This window comes from Salmo salar, chromosome 25 (genome assembly GCF_965601325.2).
Source record: "Salmo salar chromosome 25, fSalSal1, whole genome shotgun sequence".
In the NCBI taxonomy this organism is placed as follows: Eukaryota; Metazoa; Chordata; class Actinopteri; order Salmoniformes; family Salmonidae; genus Salmo; species Salmo salar.
In genome coordinates, this window is record NC_138315.1 from 22,338,888 (window position 1) to 22,354,011 (window position 15,124).

Sequence of the window (15,124 nt, forward strand, 5' to 3'; positions counted from 1 at the left end):
GAAAGGATGTGTGTTTGGGCTACTGTCAGTGGGTGGGAGAGAATCAAGGGCAAGGCCCCTATTGGCCTATAGGTAAAGACTGCTGACACCATATTTGTACTAAAAAGCACTTTCAATTGAGAATTTCTATTAACCATGCTTTTTAGTTCAGGACTACTTAATCTGTCCAGGAAACAGGCCCTACATGTTTGTGGGACACCCTCAGGTTTATGCCAGAAGCAACACTTACTCATGTATCTGTTAAAACCTGTTATGGACAGGAGTTCCGCTAGTGGAACCCCTAGCCAACAGCCAATGTAATAGCAGGGCGCGAAATACAAAACAGCAAAAATCTCATAATTCAATTTTCTCAAACATACAACTATTATACACCATTTTAAAGATTTAAGATACTCCCTAATCCAACCACAGTGTCCGATTTCAAAAAGGCTTTACGGCGAAAGCAAAACATTAGATTATGTTAGGACATCAACTTCACAAGAAAAACCACAGCCATTTTCCAAGCAAGGAGAGGCGTCACAAAAACCAGAAATACAGCTAACATTAATCACTAACCTTTGACGATCTTCATCAGATGACACTCCCAGGACTCAATGTTAGACAATACATGTATGTTTTGTTAGATAAAGTTCATACAGTGGAGGGAAAAGTATTTGATCCCCTGCTGATTTTGTACATTTGCCCACTTACAAAGAAATGATCAGTATCATTTTAATGGTAGGTTTATTTGAACAGTGAGAGACAGAATAACAACAAAAAAATCCAGAAAAACGCATGTCAAAAATGTTATAAAATGATTTGCATTTTAATGAGGGAAATAAGTATTTGACCCCTCTGCAAAACATGGCTTAGTACTTGGTGGCAAAACCCTTGTTGGCAATCACAGAGGTCAGATGTTTCTTGTAGTTGGCCACCAGGTTTGCACACATCTCAGGAGGGATTTTGTCCCACTCCTCTTTGCAGATCTTCTCCAAGTCATTAAGGTTTCGAGGCTGACGTTTGGCAACTCGAACCTTCAGCTCCATCAACAGATTTTCTATGGGATTAAGGTCTGGAGACTGGCTAGGCCACTCCAGGACCTTAATGTGCTTCTTCTTGAGCCACTCCTTTGTTGCCTTGGCAGTGTGTTTTGGGTCATTGTCAAGCTGGAATACCCATCCACGACCCATTTTCAATGCCCTGGCTGAGGGAAGGAGGTTCTCACCCAAGATTTGACGGTACATGACCCCGTCCATCATCCCTTTGATGCGGTGAAGTTGTCCTGTCCCCTTAGCAGAAAAACACCCCCAAAGCATAATGTTTCCACCTCCATGTTTGACGGTGGGGATGGTGTTCTTGGGGTCATAGGCAGCATTCCTCCTCCTCCAAACACGGCGAGTTGAGTTGATGTCAAAGAGCTCCATTTTGGTCTCATCTGACCACAACACTTTCACCAGTTGTCCTCTGAGTCATTCAGATGTTCATTGGCAAACTTCAGACGGGCATGTATATGTATTCTTGAGCAGGGGGACCTTGCGGGCGCTGCAGGATTTCAGTCCTTCACGGCGTAGTGTGTTAACAATTGTTTTCTTGGTGACTATGGTCCCAGCTGCCTTGAGATCATTGACAAGATCCTCCCGTGTAGTTCTGGGCTGATTCCTCACCGTTCTCATGATCATTGCAACTCCACGAGGTGAGATCTTGCATGGAGCCCCAGGCCGAGGGATATTGACAGTTCTTTTGTGTTTCTTCCATTTGCGAATAATCGCACCAAATGTTGTCACCTTCTCACCAAGCTGCTTGGCGATGGTCTTGTAGCCCATTCCAGCCTTGTGTAGGTCTACAATCTTGTCCCTGACATCCTTGGAGAGCTCTTTGGTCTTGGCCATGGTGGAGAGTTTGGAATCTGATTGATTGATTGCTTCTGTGGACAGGTGTCTTTTTTACAGGTAACAAGCTGTGGTTAGGAGCACTTCCTTTAAGAGTGTGCTCCTAATCTCAGCTCGTTACCTGTATAAAAGACACCTGGGAGCCAGAAATCTTTCTGATTGAGAGGGGGTCAAATACTTATTTCCCTCATTAAAATGCAAATCAATTTATAACATTTCTGACATGCGTTCTTCTGGATATTTTTGTTGTTATTCTGTCTCTCACTGTTCAAATAAACCTACCATTAAAATTATAGACTGATCCTTTCTTTGTCAGTGGGCAAACGTACAGAATCAGCAGGGGATCAAATACTTTTTTCCCCCACTGTATTTATATCCAAAAACCCCATTTTACATTGGCACGTGATGTTCAGAAAATGTATTGCCACCAAAACATCCGGTGAATGAGCACATCAATTTACAAAAATACTCATCATAAACGTTGATAAAATTTACAACAGTTATTGAAAGAATTATAGATACACTTCTCCTTAATGCAACCGCTGTGTCAGATTTCAAAATAGCTTTACGGCGAAAGCACATTGTTCAATATTCTGAGTACAGAGCTCAGCCATCAAAGCAAGCTATACAGTTACCCGCCAAGTTCTGGAGTCAACTAAAATCAGAATTAATATTATAAATCTTCCCTTACCTTTGCTGATCTTCGTCGGAATGCACTCCCAGGACTCCCACAAGAAATGTTATTTTTGTTTGAAATACTCCATATTTATGTCCAAATACCTCCTTTTGTTCGCGCGTTCAGATCACTATCCAAAGGCAAAATGCACGAGCGTAAAACCAGAGACAAAAAGTCAAAAAGTTCCATTACCGTTCTTAGAAACATGTCAAACAATGTTTACAATCAAACCTTAGGGTCTTTTTAACATAAAACATTGATAATATTCCAAACAGACAATAGCGTATTCATTACAGAAGAAAAAGGAGCGGCGTACCAACGTGCCCGCGCAGTAAACAACTCACTGCTCCCAGGCAGTCCACTGATTGACTGAGCTCCTATTCTCTGTCCAGTAACAGTAGACGGATGAAACAAGTTTCTAAAGGCTGTTGACAGCCAATGGAAGCCTTAGGAAGTACAATGTGACCCCACAGACACTGTAGTTTCGATAGGGATTAGAAAGAAAAACTACAAGCCCACTTCCCACTTCCTGGTTGGATTTTTCTCAGGTTTTTGCCAGCCATATGAGTTCTGTTATACTCACAGACATAATTCAAACAGTTTTAGAAACTTCAGTGTTTTCTATCCAAATCTACTAATAAAATGAAAATATTTGACTCTGGGCACGAGTAGCAGGCAGTTTACTCTGGGCACGCTTTTCATCCGAACGTGAAAATACTGCCCCCTATCCCTAACAGGATATTATTAACAGAACAGCTCTAAAGGTCTGATGATGTCATGCAAGAAGGTGCAAAGGCACCATCCTTCATAATAGATCAGTGGTACATCTGCTGCTCATCGTGTGGGTTAAGGCCAGTGAAGCGAGGCAGTGGACATAGTCCTGTCCCCATGTCATAACATGGCTATAGTCAACCTATCACCAAGGAAGAGCTCCAAATCTTTCATAGTGTGGTCCTTGAACTGGGCAACCAGCGCCCAGACAGACACCCAGGCAGTCTCCTATTCAGCCCTGATAAGAGGAACTCAGAGCTCAGCTCTCTCAACACACACACTGTCCTCAAGAGACTCAGACTATATCATAGAGCTGAGTGAGCAATGAGCTTGGTGGAGTCTGAGTCTGCCTGGAAACTGGGTCAAAGGCAGCGCATGCATGGGTCTCTATGCAGAGTGGTGAAAGGGGGGGATACTGCTGAAGTGTAAAGATATAAGTGGCGGGGGAGGGTTTCCATTGTAGGGAGGTAGTAGGGGGGATGAGGGAGATGAGAAAGAGGCCCTGGAGCGAGTAGTAATAGTGTGTATCAGTAATGTGAATCATGCTCGCTTTCGAGAATTCGACTTGATATGGCACCATAAATTAGGAAGATGTACGAAGGAAGAGTTTGATTCTCTCCCTCAAGGCAAAAGTCAGCCATTCTGGCGACCATGGCAGGGGGTGGGGACATTTAGTCACGACTTTGTACTAGTGGGGCCTTTGCCAGGTCAGATGTCCCCTGAAGGGTTTAGTGTAGTCGTTGGTTGGTGTGACTGGTGTGGTGTGGCTGGCTGGCTACTAGTTTAGGGATGGAGGTGGGTTTTATGATTTTGTCAACAGGAAATAGATCAGAGATGCAGGAGAGAACAGTAACCCCAACAATAATAGACTGTAGTGGACAAGCTACATTTGTGCTCCATAGTTCTGTGCCAAATGTTCATTCTCGTGTATCCATATAAAGAGTTATTTGATTCTCTCTAACAATCCAGAATTAGGTATGGTAATGACTGAGACATTTCCTGTTTGGTCTCCAAAACACAATAGACTCAGGAATGCATCTTCCTGAACACATGCAGTATCCTACCTGCTGACTGCACAAAAGGTGGTGTGTGTGTGTTGAGAGAGAGAGATAGGCAACAGTAAACATCTCTTGATACTGTACACAGAGATTAAGGCATAAGGACAAGAGCATTTCAGATTGATGATAAGAAACAAACCTGTTTGTTAAAAAAATCATTAAATCAAATTGTATTTGTGACATGCTTTGTAGAAAACAGGTGTAGACTAACAGTGAAATGCTTACTTATGGATCCATTTTCAACAATGCAGAGTTAAAGATAAAAACAAATAGAAATATTGACATGAGGAATAAATATAGTGAAAAACAAATCAAAATAACTAGTAAAAATAACATGGCTATATAAAGGGAGTACCAGTACCGAGTCAATGTGCAGGTGTACGAGGTAATTGAGGTAGCTATGTATTGTATACTGAACAAAAATATGGATGCAACATGCAACAATTTCAAAGATTTTACTGAGTTACAGTTCATAAGGAAATTAGTCAATTGAAATAAATGCATTAGGCCCTAATCTATGGATTTCAAAAGACTGGGAATACAGATATGCATCTGTTGGTCACAAATACCTTTAAAAAATGTAGGGCTGTAGATCAGAAAACCAGCCAGTATCTGGTGTGACCACCATTTGCCTCATGCAGCGCAACACCTTTGCATAGAGTTGATCAGGCTGTTGATTGTGGCCTGTGGAATGTTGTCCTCTTCAATGGCTGTGCAAAGTTTCTCGATATTGGCGGGACCTGGAACACGCTGTCATACACGTCAATCCAGAGCATCCCAAACATGCTCAATCAGTGACACATCTGTGAGTATGCATGCCATGGAAGAACTGGGACATTTTCAGCTTCCAGGAATTGTGTACAGAGCCTTGTGACATGGGGTCACGCATTATCATGCTGAAACATGAGGTGATGGCGGCGGATGAATGGCACGACAATGGGCCTCAGGATCTCATCACGTTTTCTCTGTGTCCATTGAAATTGTTGATAAAATGCAATTGTGTTCGTTGTCCGTAGCTTATGCCTGCACCATACCATAACCCCACCACCACCATGGGGCACTCTGTTCACAACGTTGACTTAAACCCCTCACCCACACGACGCCATACAAGCTGTCTGCGGTTGGACGCACTGCCAAATTCTCTAAAACGACGTTGGATGCGGCTTATGGCAGAGAAATTAACATTTAATTCTTTGGCAACAGGCTTGGTGGACATTCCTGCAGTCGGCATGCCAATTCCACGCTCCCTCAAAACATGAGACATCTGTGGCATTGTGTTGTATTTGTCCCCAGTACAAGGTGCACCTGTGTAATGACCATGCAGTTTAATCAGCTTCTTGATATGCCACACCTGTCAGGTGGATGGATTATCTTGGCAAAGGAGAAATGCTCACTAACAGGGATGTTGACAATAAGCTTTTTGTGCGTATGGAAAATTTCTGGCCTTTTTTATTTCAGCTCATTTATATTTTTGTTCAGTGTACATATAGGTTGAGATACAGTGACTAGGCAACAGGATAGATAATAGACAGTAGCCGCAGCATATGTGGTAAGTGTGAAAGTGTTTGTGTGTGTGGCGTCAGTAGGCATGTACAGTGCCTTGCAAAAGTACGTATTCATCCCCCTTGGCGTTTTTCCTGTTTTGTTGCATTACAACCTGTAATTTAAATGGATTTTTATTTGGATTTCATGTAATGGACATACACAAAATAGTTCAAATTGGTGAAGTGAAAAAAATTACTTGTTTCAAAAAATTTGAAAAAATTACAAACGGAAAAGTGGTGAGTGCATATGTATTCACCCCCTTTGCTATGAAGCCCCTAAATAAGATCTGGTGCAATTACCTTCAGAAGTCACATAATTAGCTAAATAAAGTCCACCGGTGTGCAATCTAAGTGTCATATGATCTGTCACATGATCTCAGTATATATATACACCTGTTCTGAAAGGCCCCAGAGTCTGCAACACCATTAAGCAAGAGGCACCACCAAGCAAGTGGTACCAAGGAGCTCTCCAAACAGGTCAGGGACAAAGTTGTGGAGAAGTACAGATCAGGGTTGGGTTATAAAAAAATATCATAAACTTTCAACATCCCACGGAGCACCATTAAATCCATTATTAAAAAATGGAAAGAATATGGCACCACAACAAATCTGCCAAGAGAGGGCCGCCCACCAAAACTCACAGACCAGGCAAGGAGGGCATTAATCAGAGAGGCAACAAAGACACCAAAGATAACCCTGAAGGAGCTGCAAAGCTCCACAGTGGAGATTGGAGTATCTGTCCATAGGACCACTTTAAGCCGTACACTCTACAGAGCTGGGCTTTATGGAAGAGTGGCCAGAAAAAAAGCAAACATGTTTGGTGTTCGCCAAAAGGCATGTGGGAGACTCCCCAAACATATGGAAGAAGGTACTCTGGTCAGATGAGACTAAAATTTTACTTTTTGGCCATCAAGGAAAACGCTATGTCTGGCGCAAATCCAACACCTCTCATCACCCCGAGAACATCATCCCCACAGTGAAACGTGGTGGCAGCATCATGCTGTGGGGATGTTTTTCATCGGCAGGGACTGGGAAACTGGTCAGAATTGAAGGAATGCTGGATGGTGCTAAATACAGGGAAATTCTTGAGGGAAACCTGTTTCAGTCTTCAAGAGATTTGAGACTGGGACGGAGGTTCACCGTCCAGCAGGACAATGGCCCTAAGCATACACTCGAGTGGATTAAGGGGAAAACATTTAAATGTCTTGGGATGGCCTAGTCAAAGCCCAGACCTAAATCCAATTGAGAATCTGTGGTATGACTTAAAGATTGCTGTACACCAGCGGAACCCATCCAACTTGAAGGAGCTGGAGAAGTTTTTCCTTGAAGAATGGGCAAACATTCCAGTGGCTAAATGTGCCAAGCTTATAGAGACATACCCCAAGAGACTTGAAGCTGTAATTGCTACAAAAGGTGGCTCTACAAAGTATTGACTTTGGGGGGTGAATAGTTATGCACGCTCAAGTTTTCAGCTTTTTTGTCTTATTGTTTGTTTAAAACATATGTTGCATCTTCAAAGTGGTAGGCATGTTGTTAAATCGAATGATACAAACTCCCCCCAAAACTATTTTAATTACAGGTTGTAAGACAACAAAATAGGAAAAATGCCAAGGGGGTGAATACTTTTGCAAGTGTGTGTGTGTGTGTGTGTGTGTGTGTGTGTGTGTGTGTGTGTGTGTGTGTGTGTGTCTGTATAGAGTCCAGTGAGTGTGCATAGGGTCAATGCAGGTAGTCCGGGTAGCCATTTGATTACAGTATTTAGCAGTCTTGTTTAGAAGTCTTATGGCTTGGGGGTTGAAGCTATTCAGGGTCGTGTTGGCTCCAGACTTGGTGCATTGGTACTGCTTGCCGTGCGGTAGCAGAGAGAACAGTCTGTGGCTTGGGTGGCTGGAGTCTTTGAACATTTGTTGGCTCTTCCTCTGACACCGCCTGGAATAGAGGTCTTACACTTTAAAAAGAAAAGGTTCCTGGAGTATCTTCAAATTTAAACTGTGGGGGAACCCCTATAAGTTCTTAGAATAACCCTTTTAAAGGGTTTTTCAATTAATCCCTGCAGGCACAAGGAGTCGCTATAGCGTGATGATCCAAGTAACTCTTTCTTGGTAGTTCACCTGTAGTGTAGCTAGCTGTAGGCCACTGAACATTACCAAAGCAATTTACAATTTTAGGCTCCCTAGTGGCGCAGCGGTTTAAGGCACTGCCTCTGTACTAGAGGCGTCACTACAGACCCTGGTTCGATCCTTGGTTCGATCGTGGGCTGAATCACAACCGGCCGTGATCGGGAGTCCCAGTGCACAACTGGCCCAGCGTTTTCCGGGTTACTGGAGGGTTTGGCCGGTGTAGGTTGTCATTGTAAAATAAGAATTTGTTCTTAACTGACTTGCCTAGTGAAATAAAGGTTCAATATAAAAATAAAAACTCTCTCTCCCATAACTCAGAATAGTTGTTTTTCCTATTCTAGCCACTGGAGGGGAGAAGAGGGAGAGATCTACCGAGAGTTGCTGCTGACAATCGGCGATGACTCTCCTCAAATTCTGCATCTGAGTGGAGGAGAGAGCGAGAGGCTGGAACTTCCTGTGTGCAATCTCTGTTCACCCGTTTTACATACAGTACATAGGAATATTTCCGGAGCTGCAAAGTGAGAGAGAGGGAGTGTGTGGCGATTTAGAGAAAAAGTCCTCAGTGCAGAAGCAGTAAATGCAGATTGTTTACATTAGTCGGATAAGCTTTTCCTTCTTCTGCGCACTGTGGCGGCGGTTGCCTCGACTCACCTTCGCCGCAGATAGCGTCAGTGGAGCTGGCCATGGGGCCGTGATACAGCCCGGGCCCTGACCGAGGATCTGCGTTGCATGAGAAAACGAACATTATTTACTTCCCTGACTGCTGCATCCAAACAAGGGCGATAAAGGAAAAAACGGCTTTTTTCGAACTGAAATATTGTTCCAAGACAATTGCATGATCTGATGTTTGAGGGAGTGTGTTGATGTGCGGACCAAGCTGACCGAGATTATTATGGCTGTTCTAAAACTCGTCGAGCAGGTAGCTATGCCAATTCGACTAATAATTTATATTTAGTTTTTCATAGATGGTCTATAGGCTTTACCATTGTGGTTACTCTATTGATAAAGAAATGCCCAAGTAAGTCCCGGGCAAGCAGAATGTTTGGAAACGTTGTATTTGAGAAATTATTCTTATGCATCGCATGCAAGCGAGAGGAAATTGATTTTCTGGTGCCTATAAGGAACAGATGTGGTCCGCTACGCGAGCGAGGTGTGCTTGGCATCTCGCATTTTATAGATGCATTTGTAGCATTTCTTTAGTTCTTTGTTCCGGTCACCTTTTTAAAATTAGGACAACGGATTCGGGGTGACTTCCTGCTTGCTCTTCTGCTTAAGAATCTGTACCCTGTCTGTATCACCGCCATCGGAATTCAGCTGTGAATTCCTTAATCGTCTCTAATGATAATGTTGCTGTCTGCGCCAGTTTATGATATTTCAAGTTATTTCAAGTTGATACTTGCTACTCTCTTTATGGCTACTTTTAACTCGCTCCATTTTTTTTTCAAAAGACTGTGTTCTGCATTTTGGGCTTGCGTTATCAAGTTCCCCATTTCTTTCTTCCTCCTAAATTATATACAGCAAGAAGAGTAGGCTTTTGAGAGAAATTGCCTACTTGTGTCACTTTAAACTTCACCATCAGCGCCTGGGAGCATATAGAATATTTTTTACAGCCATTGGCCACAATGCAATGTTTCTGGCACCACTGGCATATCTGATTGGTTTGGTTATAGAGGTGCTGAGTGACAGGGTCAAGGGGATAATAATGACGACATCTACAGAGGTCAAACAAAAAACACTGATTTCAAAATTGAAAGGTTTAATGCAGCCGTTTTTATCTCAAATCAAATCATTTTGGGGTAACAATTAAGTACCTTACTGTGATTGTTTTAAATTAAAATGGTTAAAAAAAAAATAGCTTCTTAGCAACGGGCAATTTTTCAAGCAAGAATTTAGTTAGGATGTGGTCTGATTGGGGAGGGGAAAACAGAACACTAGCTGATATTGACAGAGGTTTGGAATTCTCTTTCTTATTGGTCTTTTAACTAATTTACTGCATGGTGATGTCACCATGGAAGGCCATAACTCCATCCCACCAAAACTTTTCAACCAGCTAAAAGGGTGTTATAATAATTTATAAGTGTGGAAATATATATACAACACAGGAAATCATGTGCTTGACTGTAATGGGCCTTCATAGAACTCTATGCTTAATGACCACTTTTTTTTAAAACTTAAACTGTGCAGCTGCAACATTTGGTAACAGAATTACAGTAAAGTCTCCCTCAGTTGTATTCTGTTATCGAACTTTATCTGCATAGTTCTTCCTATAAATGTGTTTCTGTAAAATTTTTGAAATGTTTAAAAGTTGTAATTTTGCATAGAGTTCTATGGTTTGTGAAACTTTGAAATCAATGTTTTTTTGTTTGGTATACGTTTTTAAAGTGAAAAAGTCTGTGTAGTTCCGTAAACATGGAATTGCCCGTATGCATAATGAGTCAACTTTGAGCACCTCTATCTCCTGATTGTTCTGGTATTCAGGTCCAAAATACACTTTCTGACCACTTCTACCATGGACAAACATGTATGGAAGGTTCTGTTCAAATCAAAAGGAAAAGGGGTGCGGTCAGAAAGTGATTGAAATCATATGGAACCTCCTGACGGATGTGTATGTTTTCAGAGAGATTATATAAGTGTATGGCTCTGTCGGCTGTGTGTGTGTACTGTCCAGTGAGGGTTGTGTCCAGTGTAATCCTTCTTCTGTGTTAAAGGAAAGGGACAGGACGTTATTGGGTCTTATCATCCCCCTCCCCTTTCCTTCATTTTTCTTCTTACTTGATCCCATGGGTTGTTCATATGTGTGTGTACGTGTGTGTGCATGTACGTCTGTGTGAGCATCTGTGTGTGTGGGATCTGTGTGTGGGATCTGTGTGTGGGATCTGTGTGTGGGTTCTGTGTGTGGGTTCTGTGTGTGGGTTCTGTGTGTGGGTTCTGTGTGTGGGTTCTGTGTGTGGGATCTGTGTGTGGGATCTGTGTGTGGGATCTGTGTGTGGGATCTGTGTGTGGGTGCTCATGAGATATTGTCTTTGTTTTTTTTCCTCTTCTTGTTTTGAATGCTGCTGGGCTTCCCGTGTTGAGATAGAAATATCTCCTTAACAGGAGAAACGCCTACACGACCCATATATGTGTGTTTACTGTCATAGACGGACGCGCACACTCAGACAGACTTATCTTTTCCCTCTCTCTTTCTGTGAGGCGCTGCCAACAGTGAGGGAAGGAGAGGGAAACACGGTCATGCGCAGTATGGTTTTAATTCTGCAATTCATTTTTAGTGGGACATCATCGGCATCAGCAGCTTTTCATTTTGGAGCTGTGCTGTGGGAGTGGAGATTCAGATTTGTTCTGTACCCTCGGGCACCAATTACAATGCGGCTCTGATTATTCACCATCCTTATGTTATGGAAGAACAATCGCAGAAAAGTCCAGAAAGTGCTTTTGTGTGTGTGTCAGTGTGCGCATGCATGGACGAACCAGATTGCATGTGTGTTGTTTGCAGATTAAAGAATTAAAAACAGAGTTTTTATCAGATGCAGGAAGTTTGTGTAGGATGAGGTCAACATAGAGAGATTGAAGGGGAAACATCCATTTGTTTTGTCAAATGCCAGGGACCGCTCTTGATTCCATTGGGACTCTTTGAGACAGGACTAGTTGATTTAAGAGGCTGGCCCTACGGCTGTTCTAAATGTAGACGAGGAAGATGCCACTCTCCTATTGGACAAAGGGGTAGTTTTGAGAACATTCGTTGGCCCTTGGAGTCAGGAGGAGGGAGGAGGATGAGGGTAGTGTGCTGTGCCGTGGCAACAATGGGCTCAGTGTTAGAGGCTTTGGTTTGCCTGGAGTGGTGGTGGTGTGGGGTTTGGGGAATGTCCTCATTCAGGACGGCTGCTTGCTTTCAGCCAGGACCTACCCTCTCCCCAGCACTTGGTAGCACTGTCCCCCAAATCCCCAGTGCAATTACAAAAAGTGACAGACACCAGCTTTGTGACCAGTAGGTGATGCCAGCTGTTTGTGTGTGAGTGTGTGAGTACTTGAAAGAGACAGCAAAACATAAGGCAACATGCTGCCAAGTGCTCTCTCATCTCTGTTTTAAAGGCATAGCTCTTCTTTGCCTCAACTTCTTGTGTGATTGTGAACCATATCTAGCCTAACTATTCTCTTTAGGGACTTGTGTCGCCCACATGGCCACACAGATCCTGCTATTAGTTGCATTTCCTGTCTTAGTAGAGTGAAATGAATTATGGGTGTGGGGGTGTGAGAAAAGGCAGGAAAACGTTCCAAATCAATCCTTAAGGAAGAGAGCCCCATTCCTATAAAACACTCCTCTGGCAGTGGCCACTGTGGTTGTTTAGATCACCATGGGAAAGCTGGGATGTGGGGAGGCTGTAGGGTATTACGCTGTGGCCTGCCCGCCTCTGTCTCTCTACCTGCTGTTTCATATAGGCCTACACATTTTCTGTGCAGGTCCTTGCAGATTATAGGATCAGTAGGCTAGTGTGGGTGTGTGTGGTCTAGAAGCGGAACTGAAAATGCAGAGTTAGCTAGGCTTCCTCTCTGCGTGTCGATTCTGAGAAGATGACAGAGTTTAACAGGAAGTCAGGCGGTGAGGTGGAGGGACAGCAAGTCAAGATGCAGCAACATGGTCTGGTCTGACTGTAGTACATAGGGCTTAGTCAGTCAGGGCTCCAACTCGATCCTCTTCCTGTCTCTTTTCATGAACTTTTATGTTGTATCTAACTAACAAGCTGTGGAAACAATTTCCCGCTCAGTCATCATCACGTGACGAGGGCCTGCTCTGCAGCACCCAGGAACAGCATCGATATGGAACCAGTCTGTCTCGCCCTCTGAACCATGTCTCCCCTTGTCTGTCACAAAGACTTAGAGCTAGGAAGGTCCTGTTGGGATACTTTAAGAACTGGGCGCCCTTATTTCCTCCCTTCCTTGAGGGTAATCACATATCTGTTTGTTCTTGGATAAAAGAAAGGCAGAGTTTCTATTACATTGCTTTCACCAATCAAACCTGGTCAGATCAGTGACTAGTGACTTTCAAAGGGGAGGGGTAGGTAGGGGTATCTCAACATTTTGGGGCCTTCCTGCTTGCCTATTGAAGGAAGGATGTGTAAGGAATGAATCTATTCTACAGCCTACAAGTATTAGAACATCGCCAGTCCCCATCATGCCGTGGCCAGTCCCCATCATGCCGTGGCCAGTCCCCATCATGCCGTGGCCAGTCCCCATCATGCCGTGGCCAGTCCCCATCATGCCGTGGCCAGTCCCCATCATGCCGTGGCCAGTCCCCATCATGCCGTGGCCAGTCCCCATCATGCCGTGGCCAGTCAGTTAGCCCTTTCCACTGTGTCTCTCAGAAAGTTGACTGAGCGTGCTGATCTAAGGCCAAGTATTGATTGACACTGATAATTTGTGCCTGCATGCCGGCGATGTCTGGGACCTTAATCTAGGTTGGGGAGAGAGAGACTGTGTACTTGGGCACTGTGACCTCATTCACTAGACTAAGATAATGGCCTCTACATGCTGCTGTGCTGTTCTCTTGTTGAGTTTGAGGCCTTTTATATCCCTCTTTGTAAATAACTTCATTCAGTTGTCTTATAAAACCCACCACAGTCTTAACTACAGCACTAGGCCTATACCAAATGTGGGCCTACAGTGAGTCTCATTCAGTCACTCACTTCTCCAGCTTTTTTAAAAACAGATTGAAGCGTCACACTGCTGCTCATTTACAAGCATTTCGCTACATCCGAAGTAACATCTGCTAAATAAACTTGGAGGTGGAGGGTCCGTCATGGTCTGGGGTGGTGTGTCACAGCATCATCGGACTGAGCTTGTTGTCATTGCAGGCAATCTCAACGCTGTGTGTTACAGGGAAGACATCCTCCTCCCTCGTGTGGTACCCTTCCTGCAGGCTCATCCTGACATGACCCTCCAGTATGACAATGCCACCTGCCATACTGCTCGTTCTGTGAGTGATTTCCTGCAAGACAGGAATGTCAGTGTTCTGCCATGGCCAGCAATGAGCCCGGATCTCAATCCCATTGAGCACATCTGGGACCTGTTGGATCGGTGGGTGAGGGCTTGGGCCATTCCCCCCAGAAATGTCCGGGAACTTGCAGATGCCTTGGTGGAAGAGTGGGGTAACATCTCACAGCAAGAACTGGCAAATCTGGTGCAGTCCATGAGGAGGAGATGCACTGCATTACTTAATGCAGCTGGTGGCCACACCAGATACTGACTGTTACTTTTGATTTTGACCCACCCCTTTGTTCAGGGACACATTATTCCATTTCTGTTAGTCACATGTCTGTGGAACTTGTTCAGGTCTCAGTTGTTGAATCTTGTTATGTTCATACAAATATTTACACATGTTAAGTTTGCTGTAAATAAACACAGTTGACAGTGAGAGGACATTTCTTTTTTTGCTGTTTGTGTATGTGCCAATACAATTTGATTTGATGTTGGCAGTGCTCTAATTCTATACCATGGGAAGGACCACTCCCCCTCTTCCCTTGTTTACACTCACAGCTGATAAATCTGATATCTTGAGATTGTAGGGTCACTGTTTAGACACATATTGGAGAAAGACCTGGTCAGTATTTGGGGAGACTTGCATTGGCCCCGCTTGTGTTTTGGACATGTATCCATGTGTGTTGATGTTTGAATGTCATACAAGGGCAATACAGGTTTCCTCTACTGTTCTATTATTAGGCTAAGTAGGATCGGTGAACGACCTTGGATCTATAGAGGAGGATTAGTGAATGACTTCAGTCTGACCCCTTCTCCTTTCTCTCTTCAACTCAGCCTCCGCTGGTTCAGGCCATCTTCAATGGAGACCCTGAGGAGATACGTATGCTTATCTACAAATCGGAAGACATCAACGCTCTGGTAAGACCACTAGACATTCACCGTACTTCCATGCTCCGGAGCACGGATACTGTCCGGTTATTTAGTCTCCTGTGGGCGGTTGGCTGCTATCAGAGGCTCTACAATAAGAACGCTGTCAGTAACCAGGTTGCAAATCTTTTTTTGCGATTTAAAATACATGTCGGATAAAAAATGTCAAGACCGGCCTGATGGAAAC

General features: G+C 43.8%; 1 protein-coding gene across 3 annotated transcripts in view; it reads left to right on the forward strand.

Annotated features, from left to right (window-relative positions):
• Window positions 1-8,485: 8,485 nt before the first annotated feature.
• Window positions 8,486-15,124, forward strand: part of LOC106586375 (serine/threonine-protein phosphatase 6 regulatory ankyrin repeat subunit C) — a 31,481-nt gene continuing 24,842 nt past the window's right edge. For 2 of the 3 annotated variants that reach the window (XM_014173588.3, XM_014173587.3), the window contains exons 1-2: window positions 8,488-8,956; window positions 14,845-14,928. In XM_014173588.3, the coding sequence (XP_014029063.1) occupies window positions 8,930-8,956; window positions 14,845-14,928 (111 nt within the window). In that variant the 5' untranslated portion in view covers window positions 8,488-8,929. Of the gene's footprint in view, window positions 8,957-14,844; window positions 14,929-15,124 lie in introns of all 3 variants that reach the window. The other variant, XM_014173586.3, reaches the window with a different exon arrangement.